At 39.8% G+C, this 20,943-nt stretch overlaps 1 protein-coding gene across 4 annotated transcripts in view; it reads left to right on the top strand.

Moving 5' to 3' along the window:
• The window catches only part of parvb (parvin, beta), a 107,072-nt gene that overhangs the window by 74,588 nt on the left and 11,541 nt on the right, over nt 1–20,943 (top strand). For all 4 annotated transcript variants that reach the window (XM_028808985.2, XM_028808999.2, XM_051924526.1 and 1 more), the window contains exons 5-6: nt 6,810–6,950; nt 7,049–7,164. In XM_028808985.2, the coding sequence (XP_028664818.1) occupies nt 6,810–6,950; nt 7,049–7,164 (257 nt within the window). The remainder of the gene's footprint in view (nt 1–6,809; nt 6,951–7,048; nt 7,165–20,943) is intronic.

Genomic DNA, 20,943 nt, shown 5'->3' with positions numbered 1-20,943 from the left:
AGGTACACTCTTAATGCTGTCTTATAAGAAAATCTAAAATAATTTGTTCCAAGCATCTTGAAGAGCTTTCTCCACCACATCATCTGCAGACCTTGCCTTTCACTCTTGCTTTTCAGTCAGGCAATCCCAGACAGATGTGATGAGGTTCAGATCAGAGCTCTGTGGAAGCAATACCATCTGTTGCAGAACTCTTTGTTCTTCTTTTTGACACTGGGTGTGTCTCCTGGCTCATTGTCCTATTGCAGAATGAAGTTGGGAGAGATCAGATGCCTCCCTGATTGTACTGCATGATGGATGATAATCTATTTGTACTCAGCATTGAGGATTAATTCTAAACAGATCACAAACTCAATTTGCAGAAGTGCAACCCAAAACCTACAGGGAACTTCTGCTGCACTCCACTGTTGGCTACAGGCACTCATCCATGTTTGCCCCCTTTGAGTCAAAAAATAATCACATTTTGACTCCTCTGTCTAGGGCATTTGCTGCCATTATTCAGGCTCCCAGTCCCCTAGCGTTTTTGTGTGTAAGTGAGTTTGTTTCCCCTTTGATATATTGTTTTTTTGGTAGCAACTCCATGAAAGACTATACTAAAGAAAAACTATAGATGAGTATGCTTGAGTCCCAGTGGTTCCTGTTAGTTCAGAGCTGATAGCAGTGCTGGATGTCTTCCAGTTTCAAAGGACATCAGTTTGATGTTGGTCTGATGCAGTTCTTGCCTGTTGCTTTAAGTTTCTGTGGCCAACTACTGCTTGTTACTTGATTCTTTATCTCTTTAACTCGCTTTGGATAAAAGCACCTGCTAAGCAAATAAATGTGAATGTTTCTAGTCCTCCAACCTTTCCAACTTCCTTGTGCAGACTCAGAAACAGCCAGGACAACCAATTTGGAAATTCTTTCTGCTGCAAAATTTTTACTTTGGAGAGACCTTGCCAATGAAGGATGACCACCTTGTGTCTTATTTCTGTGCTTACTCTTTCCTTGGTGCACATATTAATGATTTGAAGGTTAAATTACCTACATCTGCCAGTACACTCTCACTTTGTAGTTCGGTTGTCCTTCTTAAAGATTGATTTCTTGTAGACTTATTTTTTTCCCCCCAGTTTAATTGGCTTGGCTCAATCAAATTATGTTGTTGACCATTAGCACCTACTGTCTTTGTTTAATCATGCTATTAAGTAATCAAGGTTTTATCTGAAAAGTGGTCTATTACTACATGCTCTTTTCTTCAAAAAAAATTCCCTGTAACATTTAGTTTTCTGAAAATTAATGTTTGAAAATCTGAAATTTGTTCTTTTCTACTGGCACACTAATGCAACATTCAAGAAATAAATATCTAAAACAAATTTTATATAAAAATTTAGAATGAATTTTGCACAGTGTTCTGGGTGTATGCATGCATAGTATATATACGTATAGACTGTGTGTGTGGGTATATGTCTATAAAATCCAACATCTGTCTGTATGTCTGTCCACTATTCATGACAGAACTACTTCACAGATTTAGATTGGGTTTTTTCTATAATTTGCTTGAACATTTCGCTTTATTTTGGGACTTCTCTAATCACACTAAGTATTAGAGTTCAGTTGTGGCACCAATTTATTTGCGCATATCCGAGAAACAGTTTGCAGGCCAAGGGGAGGTGGAGGCAGGACCTCAGGAGTAGGGAACAGGGCCATCCTCACTTACGTGCCAGCCTCTGTTCGAGTTGCTCTACCTCTCATCACATGTTGGAGCATACCTTGCCTCTGCTTAGCTAGCAATACCTGTTTGTTCAGCAGACATTATCATCTAGAGATTGCTAAAGAGTAACGTTTAATGTTTTTGAAAGAGAGATCACAGCTACCTATGTTTTAGAGGGTACCTGCTCATTAGCAGAGATATTACGGCCACATACTGTTTTTCCCATGCTGGGGATGCTCTCCCATCAGAGCTGAACATGATCAGATACAGTGCAATGTTTGACGTTGGAGCGTACCTACCTTCTGCTTGGCCAGAGATACCCTGCCGACTTTTCCTTTTTTGGCAAAGAGATCACAGCTACATTGTACATACTGATTTTTAAAGTTTGTCCTGTTTCACCACAACATGGGCGGAACCGTGGGGGACGGGTAGTATACACACGCACACACACGCACACACACACACACACACACATATATATATATATATATATATATTCAGCTGGAGATCCACAAAGAGAGAAAAAATGAATTACGTATCATAAAGTAGTTTTTATTCCTGAGCTTTCAACCCCTGCCAGGGGTTTTCATCAGAGGATAATGCTTAGACTTACAAGAATCAAAGGCACTTGGACATAAATCCAGCATATGCAAACTTAAGAAGAACATGTTCATAATAAATAAACTGTACACCCAGAACCCCCCCACGATCACACTGACTTTTATTTACATATATATATATATATATTTAGCCTTTGATTCTTATAAGTCTAAGCATTATCCTCTGATGAAGACCCCTGGCAGGGGTTGAAAGCTCAGGAATAAAAAATACTTTATGATACGTGATTCATTTTTTCTCCCTTTGTGGATCTCCAGCTGTAAATATGCAAACCGTATCACAGACCTTCTCTTCCATATACAGTATATATATCACTTGATTTTATTTATAGCTGTGCATGTGCCTGAACCACCCACACAATTCAGGTCGTCGAAACTCAGTCTACAAATGCAATGAATATATATATATATATATATATATATATATATATATATATATATATATATATATATACATATATATATATATATATATACACCCTTTTATATATAGTTGTGGACTAGTAAACGACCAGCTTTCAAAAGGATAATGTTTTGGGGCTTTCCCTGGCCCCGTATATTCTTAAACTGGAAAAAAAAAGGCTCTTTACAAGTGTAATTAAAAAAAACTCCACTAGATGGTGATCCATGCCTGTAAATGAGTTGGAACTTAAAGCAACACTACTTAATTAGTATTTGCTCGTAATACTTACAGTATACAGGAGCAGTTCCAGACTTCCATCTCCAAGACTGACCTCTTCCTTCACAGTGGTAGAACTTTTATAGTCAAGGAGCCGGAAGGGGGCGGAGTTAGGTCCTTCCAGGGCCGTAAAGGGAAGAACAGACAGACATGTTAGCAGCAATGCTCCCTCCTGGCCCAGGGTGGTTTCACATACCTGCTTGGAAACCATAGGGTAGCCTTCAGGCACATGCATGGCTATAAATAAAACCAAGTGAATTTGCATTTTTGGGGAAAAATGTTTCTTGATTTTGATTTTTAGTGCCTAGGAGCTTTATAGTCATCTAGAACCTTTTCCTGTTTCACTGGGGTACAAATATGAGGTAACATACAGGTAAAATCTATTTGTCAGAGCTTTCAACTGAAATGAGAAAAAAAGTTGTTGAGCTATATAGATTGGGGAATGGCCACACAAAAACAAGTATTCAGTTGAAATTACCAACACAATCAAGTTCATAGTAAAGAATTTTGAAAAACATGAAACTATTGAAAATTTGCCAGGAAGGGGATGCATCCTCATATTGGCCCCACACACAGTGATGCCAAGAGAGGCAAAGAAGAGCCCAAACATCAGTTTTGCAACCTCATATTTTACTTGGAGCTTGGGATTTCACTGTTTCAAAATCAACTGTGAGGCACCAACTCCATGATCAGAAGCTTTTTGGATGAGTTCCATGAAGACAAAAGTACAAATCCCAGTATATGAACTTTTCCATGCAGCAGTGGAATTACAACTGGAATTGTGTGTTATGGCCAGATGAGACACAAATTGAACTTTTTGTCATGTTTGACAAAAAACAGGGACTACATACAAAGAACCACACCTTATGGCCATGGTAAAATATGGTGGTGGGTCTTTGATGTTTTGGGGCTGTTTTGCTGCACTATGGGAAGAAGGCAAGCCGGTAGAGGCAATGTAATGCTCTGCTGGGAAACATTAGGTCCTGGCATTCATGTGGATGTTACCTAAAGATTGTTTCAGACCACATGTATCATGGTAACATTATTCCTCAATGGCAGCAGCCTCTTTCAACAGCATCATTCACCCTGTAGCACTGCAAAAGAAAATTGTTCAGAAAGGGTTGAGGAACATATCAAAAACAGTTCAGAATTCTCCAGGTCTCAATTTGATCGAGCATCAGTGAGGTTTGTTGAAAAAAGAAATTTAATCCATAAAGGACCTTATGCTAATGTCTTGATGCCAGATACCACAGGGCACCTTCAGAGGTCTTGTGGAGTCCATACCTCAATGGGTCAGAGTTGTTTTGGCAGCCCAAGGGGGACCTATACAATGTTAGGCAGGGGGTTTTAATATTTTGGCCTGTGTGTGTGTGTGTGTGTGTGTGTATAATATACACACCACATAGACTGTATATACACATACAAAACTTAGCGTTAAGGAAGTGACTGAAGGGATGTCTGAAGGAGGATGTGTGGTCATTTCTACTCTTAGGGAATGACCAGTGCATTAATCTCTTACGAAAACAGAACTGAAAGAAGCTGCAGCTCAGCCAGTATTTAATCAAACATTTAGGCAAATAAATGCAATCTTTCTGATTTCTCTGTAGCACCATAGTGACACTTTCTGAGAAACCCAACGAGTTATTTATGAATTTCCTGAGTGATGACTGGATATATAACTAAGGAATTTGATTCAGTCAGTTGTATTTAAAGACCTGGGGGGTATTTTTCATATGTGGATTAGTCGTTTAGCCTAATTGTTGACGATTTGGCGTGATCCTGGATCTGTCGGTTTTTCGAAACTCTTGCTGGAAGTGTTGTCATAGCAACACATCCTAATCCTCAAGCCTGCTCGGACCAGGTTTGTTCGATGTAAACAAGGATTAGCTCACGCACGTAATCAGTGTCCGTGCATGGAATTCATTCAGTCATGGCTTCACCGTTCATGAATGAGCAACCAATTAATATTGGTGTGCAAATTATAAGACGAGAATTTCACATAGAGAGGGGTTTGCGCGATCAGCAAGATCCTTTATTGCTTCTGGAGGAAATTCTTTTCGAAAGATACCGCTTTAGCCAGGGGGGAATATTGTACCTCAAAGATTTATTAGCACCTTATATTTGAAGTCAAACTCGGCGAAGTCGGGCTCTCACAACCACACAGACAGCATGCATTGCTTTGAGGTTTTTTACAAGCGGCACTTTTTTATATAGGCCTACTGTAGGCGATGTGGAAAATCTAACTAAAAGTGCAGTTTGCCAGGCAATTAGTAAAGTCTGTTTGGCTCTGAAATATTTCCTTCGGGTTTTCATAGTGTTTCCTGGACACCTGCGTGTGCAGACAATAAAAGAGGCATTTCATGCCATTGCGGGCAGGTAATACACAGGCAAAAACACCTACAGTTCCATAAAGAATCTCACAATTAGCCTAACATTCTCATTACCCAGGATTTCCAAATATGATTGGGGCACATGGGACTGATCACAGTGGAGTTTGATCAAACATTATTTGGAAAATGTACCTCTCCTCCTGATGAATTATCAGACACAGTGTCTTCATCAAATATTTGACCTTCGTCAATATCTCATTGGTCAGACACAGGTTCAAGGGATATGACATTCCCTGCAACTGACCCAACAAAAAAGAGGGCTATATGGAACATACCTATGGCACACATGGAGGACAAATGTATGCAATGACCATCCTTTACCTGAAATGAAGTGACCACTGCATCCTGTCACTGATTCTGAGGAGGAGCTTCCCCCTGGAATGCCCTCAGAAACAAGCTAATGGCCATTTTGCTAGAGAGCCAACTCTTCTGCAGGGGTTAGGTCTGGACCGCGTGGACCTCCACCTGTTTTTTGCTTGTCTGCCTTCTTATTAGCTTTAGCATTAATGTTTTCTATATTATATATGATTCTTTATGTCAACAATTCTTTAAATAGTTATATACCAATATTTACCAGTTTGAAGTATATTCTTGTACTTCACTTTAACCTGTTCCCATGTTCTCCTTGTGCTCATGTTTGATCTGGAATTATGACATATTAAATAATAATTAATCTGACACAAAGGAAATGAAACGCTGCATTCAGTAAGTACAATGCACACTACTTAGCGTTTAATTTGTCAGCCACTTTTTGCCAGCCATCTTTTCTGGTCTGGGCTGCTTTTGCAGTGTTACCCCTTGTGCATATTAAATCTTGAAATTCTTCATGTCCTTCAAATAAAAGGTCTTGCGCCGCATGTGTGGGAAAAAAAAAATGCGCCTGTTCTTTCGTCATTTTGTTACAGCCTATCAAAGACTTGCTGATCATGTTTTCTAGACTCAATATATATGGGCTTTTCAATCCGCGCGGGCGCGTGCATTCATCTCGGATGATTAGATCCAGCTAAACTAATCTACTACACGGCCGCGTTTGAAAAACCGACCTATCCCGGATGAGTGTGACCGGCATTAACTTATCCAAGATGAGGCACCTGATCTCAGATGATTTAAACAACGTACGAAAAATACCCCTCTGTATACATACATCATCCCTCTGTCAATCCTTTTAATTTGTTTGGGGTGCCCACATTTACTCAATTTTCTTCTTGGTATGAACTTTAGGAGAAGGATGCACCGTGGGACCTCTCTGGTGTTCATTTTTAAAGCTTTAAAATAGTTCTTGTTTTTTGAAATGTATTGTTTTGCATATGTAAATGTGCCTGAATAGATTCATGTAATTGGTTGGTGAAATTTCAATATACAGCATTATACTAATAATCACAGAATTAGGGAATTTCCATTGGTTATCACCGTTCATCTTCTGTTTACTATTTCCACAGAAAAGCTTTCAGGGAGGAAGTTGAATGTGGCAGAGGTAACACAGTCAGAGATTGGGCAAAAACAGAAGCTGCAGACCGTACTGGAGGCCGTCAATGATCTTCTACGGCCCAACGGCTGGGCAATTGAATGGAGTGTGGATGGTGAGCAGGCAAACAGCTGCTAACGAATGTCTTGTTTCATCCAGCTAGATTCTAGTTTCCTGCCCTCACTATTTTTTTTTTTTTTTTTGTATTCCTAGCCATTCACTCAAAGAATCTAGTTCCCATTGTTTTTCTCCTGGTAGCATTGGCAATGCACTTTCAAGCTCCTATTCGCCTTCCAGAACATGTTTCTATTCATGTGATCCTTGTGAAGGTGAGTAGTGTCTCGGGGTTTATCCTTTCGATATAGGACGAGGGTCAGATTAATTTTATCTGATTGCTAAAGAGCCAGACTCTTGGGGAAACTCCACAAATATTTAATTAAATCACATCATTTGTACTATGACCATGGAGAAGCAGGTATTACAATTTTAGCACATCAAATGCATAGGAACCATCATGGGATAGTATCATAGAAATCCATTGTTTAAGATACTGAATTTCAAAATATAACAAATGTACTTGGGAAATTTAAGTTAGTACTTTGATAGTAGCAAAGAGAAAACTCAATTTTATTAACGTAGATATGATACAACTTCATGCATTTTACATTAAAAAGCTAATAACAATGTCATTAGATGTTAGATTGCCACACAGTGGAAATTCGCCATGCTCAGATGAATATTTATCATAATTTGGGAAACTTATTTTTTTATATAAAATTATCATATTTTACTATTCTATGAAGTGAGAGAAATGGAATCTCTACCAAAAATCCTATTAGTCATCTATACGCTTTTTGAATAAAAAGTAAAACCCTGTTAACTGTGGATCATATAGACCAGTTTCTCATCTAAATACTTAATGTTAAAAGTTTTGGCTTAAGACTTTGCAAATTAAATCAAAAAGTACAGTGATCCCTCGCTATATCGCGCTTCGCCTTTCGCAGCTTCACTCTATCGCGGATTTTATATGTAAGCATATTTAAATATATATCGCAGATTTTTTGCTGGTTCGCGGATTTCTGCGGACAATGGGTCTTTTCATTTCTGGTACATGCTTCCTCAGTTGGTTTGCCCAGTTGATTTCATACAAGGGACGCTATTGGCAGATGGCTGAGAAGCTACCCAACTTACTTTCTCTCTCTCTTGCGCTGACTTTCTCTGATCCTGACGTAGGGGGTGTGAGCAGGGGGGCTGTTCGCACACCTAGACGATACGGACGCTCGTCTAAAAATGCTGAAAGATTATCTTCACGTTGCTACCTTCTGTGTGCAGCTGCTTCGTGAAGCGACATGCTGCACGGTGCTTCGCATACTTAAAAGCTCAAAGGGCACGTATTGATTTTTGACTTTGTTTTTCTCTGTCTCTCTCTCTCTCCCTGCTCCTGACTGAGGGGGTGTGAGCTGCCGCCTTCAACAGCTTTGTACCGCCGGTGCTTCGCATACTTAAAAGCCAAACAGCCCTATTGATCTGTTTGCTTTCCTCTCTCTCCTGACGCGCACTCCTTTGAAGATTGAAGATATGTTTGCATTCTTTTAATTGTGAGACAGAACTGTCATCTCTGTCTTGTCATGGAGCACAGTTTAAACTTTTGAAAAAGAGACAAATGTTTGTTTGCAGTGTTTGAATAACGTTCCTGTCTCTCTACAACCTCCTGTGTTTCTGCGCAAATCTGTGACCCAAGCATGACAATATTAAAATAACCATATAAACATATGGTTTCTACTTCGCGGATTTTCTTATTTCGCGGGTGGCTCTGGAACGCAACCCCCGCGATGGAGGAGGGATTACTGTACTGCTTTCTATGATTGCATATCATCAGACTAAGTTCATTAAAGTTGAGCACTTTCTTATGTACTTCCTATAATTTATTATAATACACCCTTTACATTTAAACCCCCTGAGCTTTTGCTGTTTCTAAAAGTGGAAAAGGTTTATTATTTGATCAGTGTAAATTTAATTGTTTATCTTAAAGTAAGTTTAAGTTTGAACTCAGTATATCTGTGTGGATTGAGCTGTTATAATCTAACCCAAAATCATTGGGTTGTACAACAATATAAATTCTTGGCTTTTCTACTTTAGGAGGTGGCACCCATCAATGATGCCCATCTTTTACTTTTGCTTTTAAAAAATTGAACTAAAACAAAAATCTTTTTATGCTGACAAGATTGTGTTTTATATACCGTATTTACACGTGTACCACGCGCACATTTTTTCCCGAAAATTAGCATTAGAAAATCAGGTGCGCGTCATACACGAGGAAATTTTTTTCTGTAATGTTTACTTCTTCTGCTTGGGCTCTCTCTCGCTTGCTCTCGCACTCTCTCACTCTCGCTCGCTCTCTCTCTCGCTTGCACTCTTGCACTCTCTCTCTCTTGCTTGCACTCTCGTGCACTTGCTCGCGATCTCGCACAACGGAAGAAAGAAAAACTTTCGTCATGCAACAAAAACAGAAGGGCATTTGGCGGGAAAACGTGCCCTAAACGCTTCCTATACAATCACAACCCACATCGTACACGGGGCAAAACAGTTTTCGCGATTTTCTTTATAAAAATTAGGGTGCATGTCTTACACAAGGGCGCGTGGTACACGAGTAAAAATGGTAAATTTTCCAGGTTCATCACTTCTATATGTATCAAGCACAGTCCAATTGCACAAAATCTTGTTGCTTTAATTTGATTGTGTATTATTTGCAATTAGTGCTTTAACATATAGTCTAGGCTTGATCATTTTCATTTTTAACTTTCTTGAATCTCTTCACATAGCTAGGAATCACCGTTGCATCTCGATTTAAAGAATTATTTAAATAATGTACCAGATTGTGTTAGGCAAAAATCTTACTAACTAAGATATATATATATCTTGTATATATAATATAAAATATACAGTCAAAGTAAAAACTATGGGAACCCTTTGGAATTATCTGGTTTACTGCATGAATTGGTCATAAAAAGTGATCTGATCTTCATCTAAGTCACAGGTACTGATATACACAATGGGCTTAAGCCAATGACACACACAAAATTCTACTCTTTCATGTCTTTATTTTACAAACGCATTCAACATTCACAGTGGTAGTGGAAAAAGTAAGTGAACCTTGGGATTTAATAACTGGTTAACCCTCCTTTGGCAGCAATGACCCCAACCAGGCGCTTCCTGTAACTGTAGTTCAGACCTGCACATCATGCAGGGGGAATTTTAGCCCATTCATCCCTGCAGAACTGCCTTAACTCTTCCATATTCTTTGGTTGTCTTCTGTGTATGGCTCTCTTCAAGTCATTCCACAGCATCTCAATAGGAGTTTGTTCTTCTGAAGCCATTGTGCTGTGGATTTGCTGTGATGTTTGGGGTCATTGTCCTGTTGCATCACCCAGCCTCTTCTGAATTTAAGTTGATGGACAGACACCCTTGCATTATCCTGGAAAATTTGTTGATAAACTTGTGAATTCATTTTCCCCTCAATGGTGGCAAGCTGTCCAGACCCTGATGCAGCAAAGCAGGCCCACATCATGATGTTCTCTCCACCATACTTTACTGTAGGGATGATGTTTTGATGTTGATATGCAGTGCCCTTTTTACACCAAATGAAGTTCTGCTTGTTCCTTCCAAATAGTTCAATTTTGGTTTCATCACTCCAGAAAACATTTTCCCAGTTGTGGAGTGTCCAAGTGCTGTTTTGCAAACTTCAGGCGTTCAGCAATGTTCATATTTAATAGCAGTGGCTTCCTTCTTGGTGTCCTGCCATGGACTCCTTTCTTGTTCAGTGTTTTGCGTATAGTTGACTCATGAACAGAGATAATAATAATAATAAAGTTTTATTTATGTAGCACCTTTCATACACTCAAGGACACTTTACAATTCATGTTACCCAGTTCTAATGACTTCTTCAAGTCCTTTGCTGTCACTCTAGGGTTCTTCTTTACCTCATTGCTGACTTTGCGTTGTGCTCTTCTAGGCAGAGCAGCCACAATACCAAATTGCCTCCATTTATAGACAATTGCCTAACAGTAGACTGATGAATATCTAAAATCTTTGAGATGACTTTGTAACCCTTTCCAGCCTTATGTTAATTAACAATTCTCGATCATAGCTCTTCAGACAGCTGTTTTGTGCGAGGAATGATTCCCATCTGGATATTATTCTTGTCAAAAGCTCAAACTCAAAATTTATAGTGTTTTTTATCAATCAAAGTAATTCTAGGCCACACCTCTGAACTCATTTCATTAAGTGGACTCCAGGTGTGCTAAATTCTGACTGCAATGAGCTTTTTAAAAAGTCATTAGCTTAGGGTTCACTTACTTTTTCCAACCTTCAGTTTCACAGTTTGAATGATTTGTTCAATATAGTCAAAAATTCTCTGAAAATCTGTGTATCTTTAGTTATAGGAGACTGTGTTTGTTCATTATTATGACTGACATGAAGTTACGACCATGTTTTATATGGGAATTAGACATAAATATAGATAACTCCTAGGGGTTCACATACTTTTTACTTTGACTATATATAATATAATAATAATAATATAATGTCACGCTTGGGTTACAAAGTTGCACAGGTTCATTCAGGGTTTTCAAGAAGGTTAAGGAGAGAACAATTGTCTGTGGCCACAACCTCCAAAACCATTCCCTTTTTGGGTGTTGTCTTGCTGTTGCCTCTCCAGTGCACCTGTTGTCACTTTCATTTGCAAAAAAGCAGGCTTTAAAGGATAAAACGCAAGAGTGAGCCATGGGTATACCCAAATTTCAGTTTTCTTACTTGGCAGCTAATATCTAAACTTTGGAAAGAGTCCCATAATGCTTAACCCACACGATGCATAGCTAGCCAGAGAAACAATATCAAGCGTCACCTCTCATTTATATGCTGAGTTCTTTACTCACATTAACATACTGCTGCTACATATTATAATTGAATTGTACTATACTCCTTGAGAATTTGGTATCAGTACAGGGAACAAATGAAGACAGAAAAGCTTTCAATTGTATCTTTACAAACTCTTTTTAAAGTATATTGGTATTTGGAGGGAACATATCATTAAGCTATTTAGGACTTGAACATTGCAAGTCAGAGATTTTTGTGTAGATAGCTTTACTTACTTTCTTTGGCATCCTTGTCCTTTTTTGGAGGAGCTGCTGCATACTGATAAAGGAAGTATTTCAGAACTGTACCAGTTCTCCAATAATGATATATCCCTTTACTCTGAAATAGCGCTGTCATTTGGCTATTACAGATTGATTGTCATGTAGTGGATACAAATTAACAATTGACAAAATATACACTTGCTCAGTTTGTACACAACATAGGTTATTTCAGTTTAAAATTTATCCATCCATCCATCCATCCATCCATTGTCTCCCGCTTATCCGAGGTCGGGTTGCGGGGGGCAGCAGCTTGAGCAGAGATGCCCAGACTTCCCTCTCCCCGGCCACTTCTTCTAGCTCTTCCGGGAGAATCCCAGGGCGTTCCCAAGCCAGTCGAGAGACATAGTCCCTCCAACATGTCCTGGGTCTTCCCCGGGGCCTCCTCCTGGTTAGACGTGCCCGGAACACCTCACCAGGGAGGTGTCCAGGAGGCATCCTGATCAGATGCCCGAGCCACCTCATCTCACTCCTCTCGATGCGGAGGAGCAGCGGCTCTACTCTGAGCCCCTCCCGGATGACTGAGCTTCTCACCCTATCTTTAAGGGAAAGCCCAGACACCCTGCGGAGGAAACTCATTTCAGCCGCTTGTATTCGCGATCTCGTTCTTTCGGTCACTACCCATAGTTCATGACCATAGGTGAGGGTAGGAACATAGATCGACTGGTAAATTGAGAGCTTTGCCTTGCGGCTCAACTCCTTTTTCACCACGACAGAACGATGCAGCACCCGCATTACTGCGGATGCCGCACCAATCCGCCTGTCGATCTCACGCTCCATTCTTCCCTCACTCGTGAACAAGACCCCAAGATACTTGAACTCCTCCACTTGGGGCAGGATCTCGCTACCAACCCTGAGAGGGCACTCCACCCTTTTCCGGCTGAGGACCATGGTCTCAGATTTGGAGGTGCTGATTCTCATCCCAGCTGCTTCACACTCAGCTGCGAACCGATCCAGAGAGAGCTGAAGATCACGGCCTGATGAAGCAAACAGGACAACATCATCTGCAAAAAGCAGTGACCCAATCCTGAGCCCACCAAACCGGACCCCCTCAACGCCCTGGCTGCGCCTAGAAATTCTGTCCATAAAAGTTATGAACAGAATCGGTGACAAAGGGCAGCCCTGGCGGAGTCCAACTCTCACTGGAAACGGGTTCGACTTACTGCCGGCAAAGCGGACCAGGCTCTGGCACCGATCGTACAGGGACTGAACAGCCCTTATCAGGGGGGCCGGTACCCCATACTCTCGGAGTACCCCCCACAGGATTCCCCGAGGGACACGGTCGAATGCCTTTTCCAAGTCCACAAAACACATGTAGACTGGTTGGGCAAACGCCCATGCACCCTCCAGGACCCTGCTAAGGGTATAGAGCTGGTCCACTGTTCCGCGACCAGGACGAAAACCACACTGTTCCTCCTGAATCCGAGGCTCGACTATCCGACGGACCCTCCTCTCCAGGACCCCTGAATAGACTTTTCCAGGGAGGCTGAGGAGTGTGATCCCTCTGTAGTTGGAACACACCCTCCGATCCCCCTTCTTAAAGAGGGGGACTACCACCCCGGTCTGCCAATCCAGAGGCACTGTCCCTGATGTCCATGCGATGTTGCAGAGGCGTGTCAACCAAGACAGTCCTACAACATCCAGAGCCTTGAGGAACTCCGGGCGTATCTCATCCACCCCCGGGGCCCTGCCACCAAGGAGTTTTTTGACCACCTCGGTCAAAAAAATTTAAATTCTCGTATTTTATGTTTTTAATTTGTTTATTGTAAAAATCTGAAATTTATAGTTGTAATGTGTATATGGTATGATGAAATTCTTACTCTTCTGTCTCCCATAGACTATTGACAGAAGTACAATGCAAACAAAAAAAAAATACGTAAACATTAGATGCCACATCAGATTATCAACATACTAACATCTGCATGAGATTTTCTAGTAGGAGTGGCTGCAGAGTAGCTTAAATATAAAAACTCTACCTGAACCGTTTAGTACTAGTACTAAAGATCCTGTATCATTTGAGAGTAGAGTAGGTCTGGAAATTTAGACCAGTGGTTCCAAAGGGTGGTCCATAAGGTGACAGTCATGGTATCAAAGTACTGTATACTGACTTTTTTAATTGCTCAGATACATTAGTCCATTATTACAGTACTTAGTTATGGAATTATTTATAAGCAGTTGTGCTCTGTGGTTTTAAATAAACTCTGGTTTTACGTTCATAAGAAACTGGTCTAAAGCTACCATCTTCAAGCAAAAGTTCCCATTTTCTTGCAGATAATTGTACTTTTTACTTTAATTCCTCTCCTTCTTGCTTGACTTACATTTGCTTGTAGTGATTGGTCCCTTTGTCACCCTTGTCCCTTTATCAGACTATCTCTCTGTCTCACTGCTCTGGTCTCTATTTTAAGTTCAATATGATGTTAGCCTGGAGAGACATACAGTTCTTAAGGCAGTCTCTTAACTCCATGCAGCTGGTAACACACACTGCTTCTACTGCATCAATGTTGTCAGGCTACCTGCTGATAGACTATCTTTATGGTTCTAGTGAAATAAAATTGGTAATTGTAACATGGAGTTGCACTAAGGAGTAACTTTAAGCCACATAGGGTTCACTGTATCTTATCTTTCCTTGGCCACATGCTTTGAACATTAGTTGTAAGGTATATGTAAGACAACCTTGATGCTATAAATCCTCAGTCATATTAATCACCTTTTTTGTGGGTAACACCAGCTAAAATACCACAATCACTGTGTTGTGATTATCTACACCACAATGCTTGCTCATCATATTTTTCCGCTTACCTGGAAGTATCCAAAACTACTTGGTATTTTGCAGTGAGAAATTACATCCAATACGATTTAAAATTGGACAAAATGTTATTTTACAAAAAGAACAATGGAAAACTTTTACATATATGGTAACCCTTCATTATTGTCTTCAGCTAACATTCCTAATATTGATTATTTAACATCTTCCACTGCTACAAGCCCTTAAATTGCACTAATGTTAACTGTACACTCTTTCATTCTTCAGTTTGATGGGGAAATGTGAGCTGAATATGATTGTTAAAGTACTTACAGTATATATCTATAGTTGGTGTACTGAACTGTAATGGTGTATATTGTATTTATAATTTAAAATTAATTAAAAGACAACTGAAGAGACAATCTATTTCTCTAATGGAGTATCCTTCATTATTAGCACTTTATTAATAGCCAGCTCATTTTCAGAGACTTTACTTACACCAAGAATTTTCAGAAAATATCTTTAACATGTTATCTGCAAGGGTAGAAAAATAGTGCTGTTATATTTGTTTTCTGTTGGTAAAAACATTTTGATCAAGGTAGATTTTCACTCCCCTGTAACCCCAAATTGGATTAAGCAGTTTTGGTCTTTATTTTTTTAACAGAAGAAACCTTTCATACTTCTGGTTAATTATCTCCATCTTGTGTAAATGGAATAAAAAAAAACAGTGTTGTATCTATCGTCCACTAACCGGTCAAGTATTTGCCCTTCTGACTCTTGCAGCCAAGCTACCTATGCTTGAAATTTTATTGCATATCTGCTTGTATATTGCCTGCACAATAGGCAACAGCCACTTGTGTTAGAGCTGAAAGCACAAACTGCAGGGGAGGTGCCATTTGAGTTCAGCAGATGTAAATATAATATGCATATTTTTATGTTTTAATATGACTACTACAATTCAAAAGCAATTTGACATTTATCTTTCCCCGCTCATACCTCTTATACACTATTTTACTGATTTCTTGTAATTATTACATAATAACTGAGCGAGGTACATGGGAGCTATATTTCAGAAGGTAACTTCATTATTATAGGTTGCCATTTGCATAGTGGAGTATTCTGGAGTGAATTTCAAGCTTGCTTCTGCAATTGCCTAAGCAGCCCAGGATATAACTCCTAATGATCTCGTCTAGAGCATATACATGAATATGTTCTCCTGGCATAGTAGACAGACCAATATCTAAACATTTTCTGCTTGCTTTTACAATTTTATCTGAAACATGAGGACTGTCATCACCTGCACTGCCATTGCACATTAACAGATATTTGATAGGCATATGGTGAGCCACAACTTGATCAATGTCACTTGTGGTGCTTGCCAGGCAGCATGGCAATTCGATGGCTTCATATTGTTTGCTGAATTACTTCTATATGCTCAAAGTCCTGCATTACTAATAGACAGCCAAGCATTGTTACTAGCAGCCAATGGATTTTATATACAGTAATCCCTCGCTATATCGCGCTTCGCCTTTCGCGGCTTCACTCCATCGCGGATTTTATATGTAAGCATATTTAAATATATATCACGGATTTTTTGCTGGTTCGCGGATTTCTGCGGACAATGGGTCTTTTAATTTCTGGTACATGCTTCCTCAGTTGGTTTGCCCAGTTGATTTCATACAAGGGACGCTATTGGCAGATGGCTGAGAAGCTACCCGGCTTACTTTTCTGTCTCTCTTGCGCTGACTTTCTCTGATCCTGACGTAGGGAGATTGAGCAGGGGGGCTGTTCGCACACCTAGACGATAAGGACGCTCGTCTAAAAATGCTGAAAGATTATCTTCACGTTGCTATCTTTTGTGCAGCTGCTTCCTGAAACGACATGCTTTACGGTGCTTCGCATACTTAAAAGCTCGAAGGGCACGTATTGATTTTTGATTGAAAAACAAACTCTGTCTCTCTCTCTCTCCCTGCTCCTGACGGAGGGGGTGTGAGCTGCCGCCTTCAACAGTTTTGTGCCGCGGTGCTTTGCATACTTAAAAGCAAACAGCCCTATTGATTTGTTTGCTTTCCTCTGTCTTTCTGACAGACTCTGCTCCTGACGCGCACTCCTTTGAAGAGGAAAATATGTTTGCATTCTTTTAATTGTGAGACGGAACTGTCATCTCTGTCTTGTCATGGAGCACAGTTTAAACTTTTGAAAAAGAGACAAATGTTTGTTTGCAGTGTTTGAATAACGTTCCTGTCTCTCTACAACCTCCTGTGTTTCTGCGCAAATCTGTGACCCAAGCATGACAATATAAAAATAACCATATAAACATATGGTTTCTACTTTGCGGATTTTCTTATTTCACGGGTGGCTCTGGAACGCAACCCCCGCGATGGAGGAGGGATTACTGTACATGATTCTGAAGTAGCAATTTGAAAGTAACCTTTTCTTATTGTTATGTATACTAATTATGCTAAATGCTTTGAAAGTCAGTTTGGTATATGTGAAAATAAGCTTTTCAAATTTTGTGCCAGCAATTTTTGTTGATTCTTTAAGATGTTCTACACTGGTGATTCAATTCAACCAGGCAATTTAAATTTTTTTTTGTTGTTAATGTAGCATGTATCTGTTAAGATGCTGAATCATTAATAAAGAGAATGTTTTACATGTTTTTCTTGGTTCAAAAATGAAATTCATCGTTCAGTGTTTAGAATAAGGATGTTGCACTTTACCATTGATGAAGGATTTTGTACATTTTCTCAGGTAGTGGACGGAGGAGGATTTTCCCCTAACAGGAAGCAACCATCTAGAATTTAAAAACACTGACACTGAACTTACATCACGTGATATGTTTCTGTAAAGTACTGTATATAAAATAACTATGAAGCAACTTGTCCCATACTGACAAAAAAATTCTTGGCTTTATGCAAATGATCTAAGGGGAAAATATGTCAATATAATTGCCATGAGGCCTACAAAAATTTAATTTCACCATATGGTTAGTTTAATCATGTAAAAATCAAACACCATGATGATGTTTCACATTTAATAGTCAGAAAGGGCAATCTTTGTGCCAGTTCTTCACAGTCACTGAATAGTGCATGTGGTAGCATGTCCGACTGCAAGTCAGCAGCATTGTAGTTTGACTCCTCACTTTTTTTTATATATAAATATCTTTAGCTGGTTTATGTTTACTATGAAAATATATATACAGGAGAATAAGTATCCACACAAATGTGAATTTAGCAGATGCTTAATGTTTTCTTTCTAATACAATGGTGAAACCAAGAATCCATATTTTCAAAATGCTGCTTTGTAATGTTTTGATATCTTGTACTAAAGTGTAATCTTTTCCAAAATCCAGAAAAAATTAAAATGTAAATGTTATGTATCTTGTAATCTTCCATGCTATTTAGCATTGTACATTTATTATGCATAGAAATTAGAAAAATCACTGATTTGAAAATTCTGCTGCAAAATTGTTTAATGCTTTGGATAGAGACTTGTGTCTCTAGCAGAACCCAGTGAAATTAGGGGCAGAACATTGGAAATGTTTATGTGAAAATCCCTGCAAATGCTGCTTATTTGGTAATTTCCCTGATTCATTTTAATAATGCATGATTAGAATGCCCTTATTTTATGATTGTTTAAAAAGAAAAAAAAAAAGTCTGACAGAGCTTGTGTAGTGTTTCAAATAAAAATGCAGTCTAAATTTTTTCATGTAGAACGTTTCATTTGAGAATGCTAACAGAACCCCAGTCTAATTAAATTTTTAATTTTTGGTTTGCAGCCTCCCTCACCATAACCTATCGTTCATGGGGTAGGAGCAAAAGCTTTAAAGAGAGAGAGGGGGGTTGGGAGCATGCGTTAATTTTACAGTGCGTTGCCACACCCAATACACAACATATCACAGTGATTGGGACCTGAGCACAGCTGTGGAACGTGTGACACCTCAGCACCACACTGGAACAGTGTGAAGTTTTTTATGGTGACATGTGTTTTTATTTGCACAGTGTGTCTGGTGTCCGCGCATGTCAACACCCATTAAAAATCGGTTCCATCTTGTAGGTGTTTAATTTCTGTGAGACTATAAAAAAAAAAAAAAAAAAACTCTGCATGAATACCTATATTTCCTGAGTGAAGGACACCGGTCAAATGAGAGCCTATGCAAGTCCTTGATCTTTTGCCAAGTAAATGACCTGAGGCTGCCCTTTAATTGTTTGCTTTCAGATTTTCCCAGGGATGTAGGACTGCCCATGGCGCAGAGAGCTGCATTTATTGGCAGCAAATTAGTATTGAACCTGGTACTGTCGATAACGTAACCGGATGAGCTGGCAAATGAGGAAATAACAAACCCAAACAGTGTCCAAAATAAATAGTGCAGCTCTTCCAAAAATGTTCAATCAATAAATAATCCAAGAACTAAAAGGTGTTGGTGGAGGTTAAAAACAGTTCAATAATTCATCCATTAAAAACTGAGGTTAAAATCCAAGAAGACAGTCTTTTAAACAACACACAACACCTGATGCTTCCCTTCTTACTTGGCGTCCCCTCTCCTTATCCTATTTGGACCTCGCAGTGGGAGGAGACGCCCACCGACAGGTGCAGCCAACCTTTTCTGGGCTCCGTTTCCTGCCGTCCTTCCTTCGGTGTATGCAGGGCAACCCAACAAGCCCAACGTGCCTCTCCCAACACTCACCTTTGGCCCTTGCAGTAAGACGCTGTCAATCGGGCCGCCCCTACTCCTAAAAATGCACTTAGTAGGAATCCTCCTTTCACAACCTCCGAATCCCACAGCCCTGAGGCTCACTCCCAGCCACCTGCCTCACACCATTCAGCTCGGATAATCTCACTCTCAATCTCTGCCTCTGCCTCTCTGTCTTCCTTTTCCTTTTAACTCCTTCTTGCTAAGAATCTACTTCTCTAGGTCACTGGCCAGTCTGTTTTCCTCTCGACCCTCCAATCTGCCTTTTTTCTTTTCTTTCGCACTTGCGCTTCCCTTTTAAAAGGGGGATGTGGCCAATATGCGGCAATTGGCAGCTCCCAACACCAATTAGGGTTGCAGCCGAATCTGCACCTGTACACAAAGTGCAGGGCCGTCCGCTCCCACATCATGTATGGGAACAGCTCTTGCCATGCTACCACGCCCCCATGCAAAGACACGAATTAGACGGCAATTGGAAATAATTATTTATTAAAACAGTCACCTTTCTCGGCCACGGACCCCACTTTACCACAACTAGTGATAGTATGATGTGGATTTATGGAATACAGTAGAAATGGCCAAGGACTGGGCACTCTATTAGCAGAGAGAGAGTTAGATTTGGATTGGACTTATGCTAGAGATGTGTTATAGGACAGATAGAAGTCGACGTTTTTGGAAGATTACAGAGGTAGAGGTGCATAGACATTATGGTGTGGGTTTTGGCAGAATGGGGCACTAGGCAAGTTGGCAGAGGATTGGGCAATTTAGAGACAGGTGTAATATAGCAGGTGCACCTGTTCCTTTCCAGGAGACTGTGTGGATGTCATAGACTGAAGTTTTAGAGCAAAGTAGAATGGGAAAGCTGGGATCAGATTTGGCAGCAAAGTGGAAATGGTATAATGCATTTTAGCCTGGATTTGTCCTATGGATCTGGAACTGGACAGGCCAAGATGTGTATTGACACTATGATGAGGACCATAAGAGCATGTGCAATGACCAGATAGATTGTTATTAAAGGTTTTATATAATTAGATGTAGAGAAAAGTCAAGCAAAATTACACCTTTTATTGGCTAAAAAGGTGTCATTTTGCTTGACTTTTCTCTACATTCATAATGGCTAACACGGTATAACACCCTAGTACTATAATTAGATATGAAAGACACTATATAATAGATAAGTGCTGCTTTAGTTTGTCCCCCCAACTGATATCAGTTGTTGAACCTTCTACACACCAACATACAATGTTGTAAGTAAACTCAGTTTTGTCCCAAGTGATCACACCTGTAAAGATGTCAGAGCTGACTGCTCTAGAAAAGCAGGTAAACCAAGCAAGCATATTTTGTCTTCTTACTTTCTAAATACTGTACAGGATGTTCATTGTACTGTGATATACTCCAGTTTTTCTGAACCTGTTTCTTTTTTCTAATATAGGGTTACAGGTTCTGTCTAACTTTAAAAGAATTTTATATAAAAAATGGA

This window comes from Erpetoichthys calabaricus, chromosome 1 (assembly GCF_900747795.2).
Source record: "Erpetoichthys calabaricus chromosome 1, fErpCal1.3, whole genome shotgun sequence".
Taxonomy (NCBI): domain Eukaryota; kingdom Metazoa; phylum Chordata; class Cladistia; order Polypteriformes; family Polypteridae; genus Erpetoichthys; species Erpetoichthys calabaricus.
Note: the sequence above shows the minus strand (reverse complement) of the source record. Positions and strands in the feature narration are given on the sequence as shown.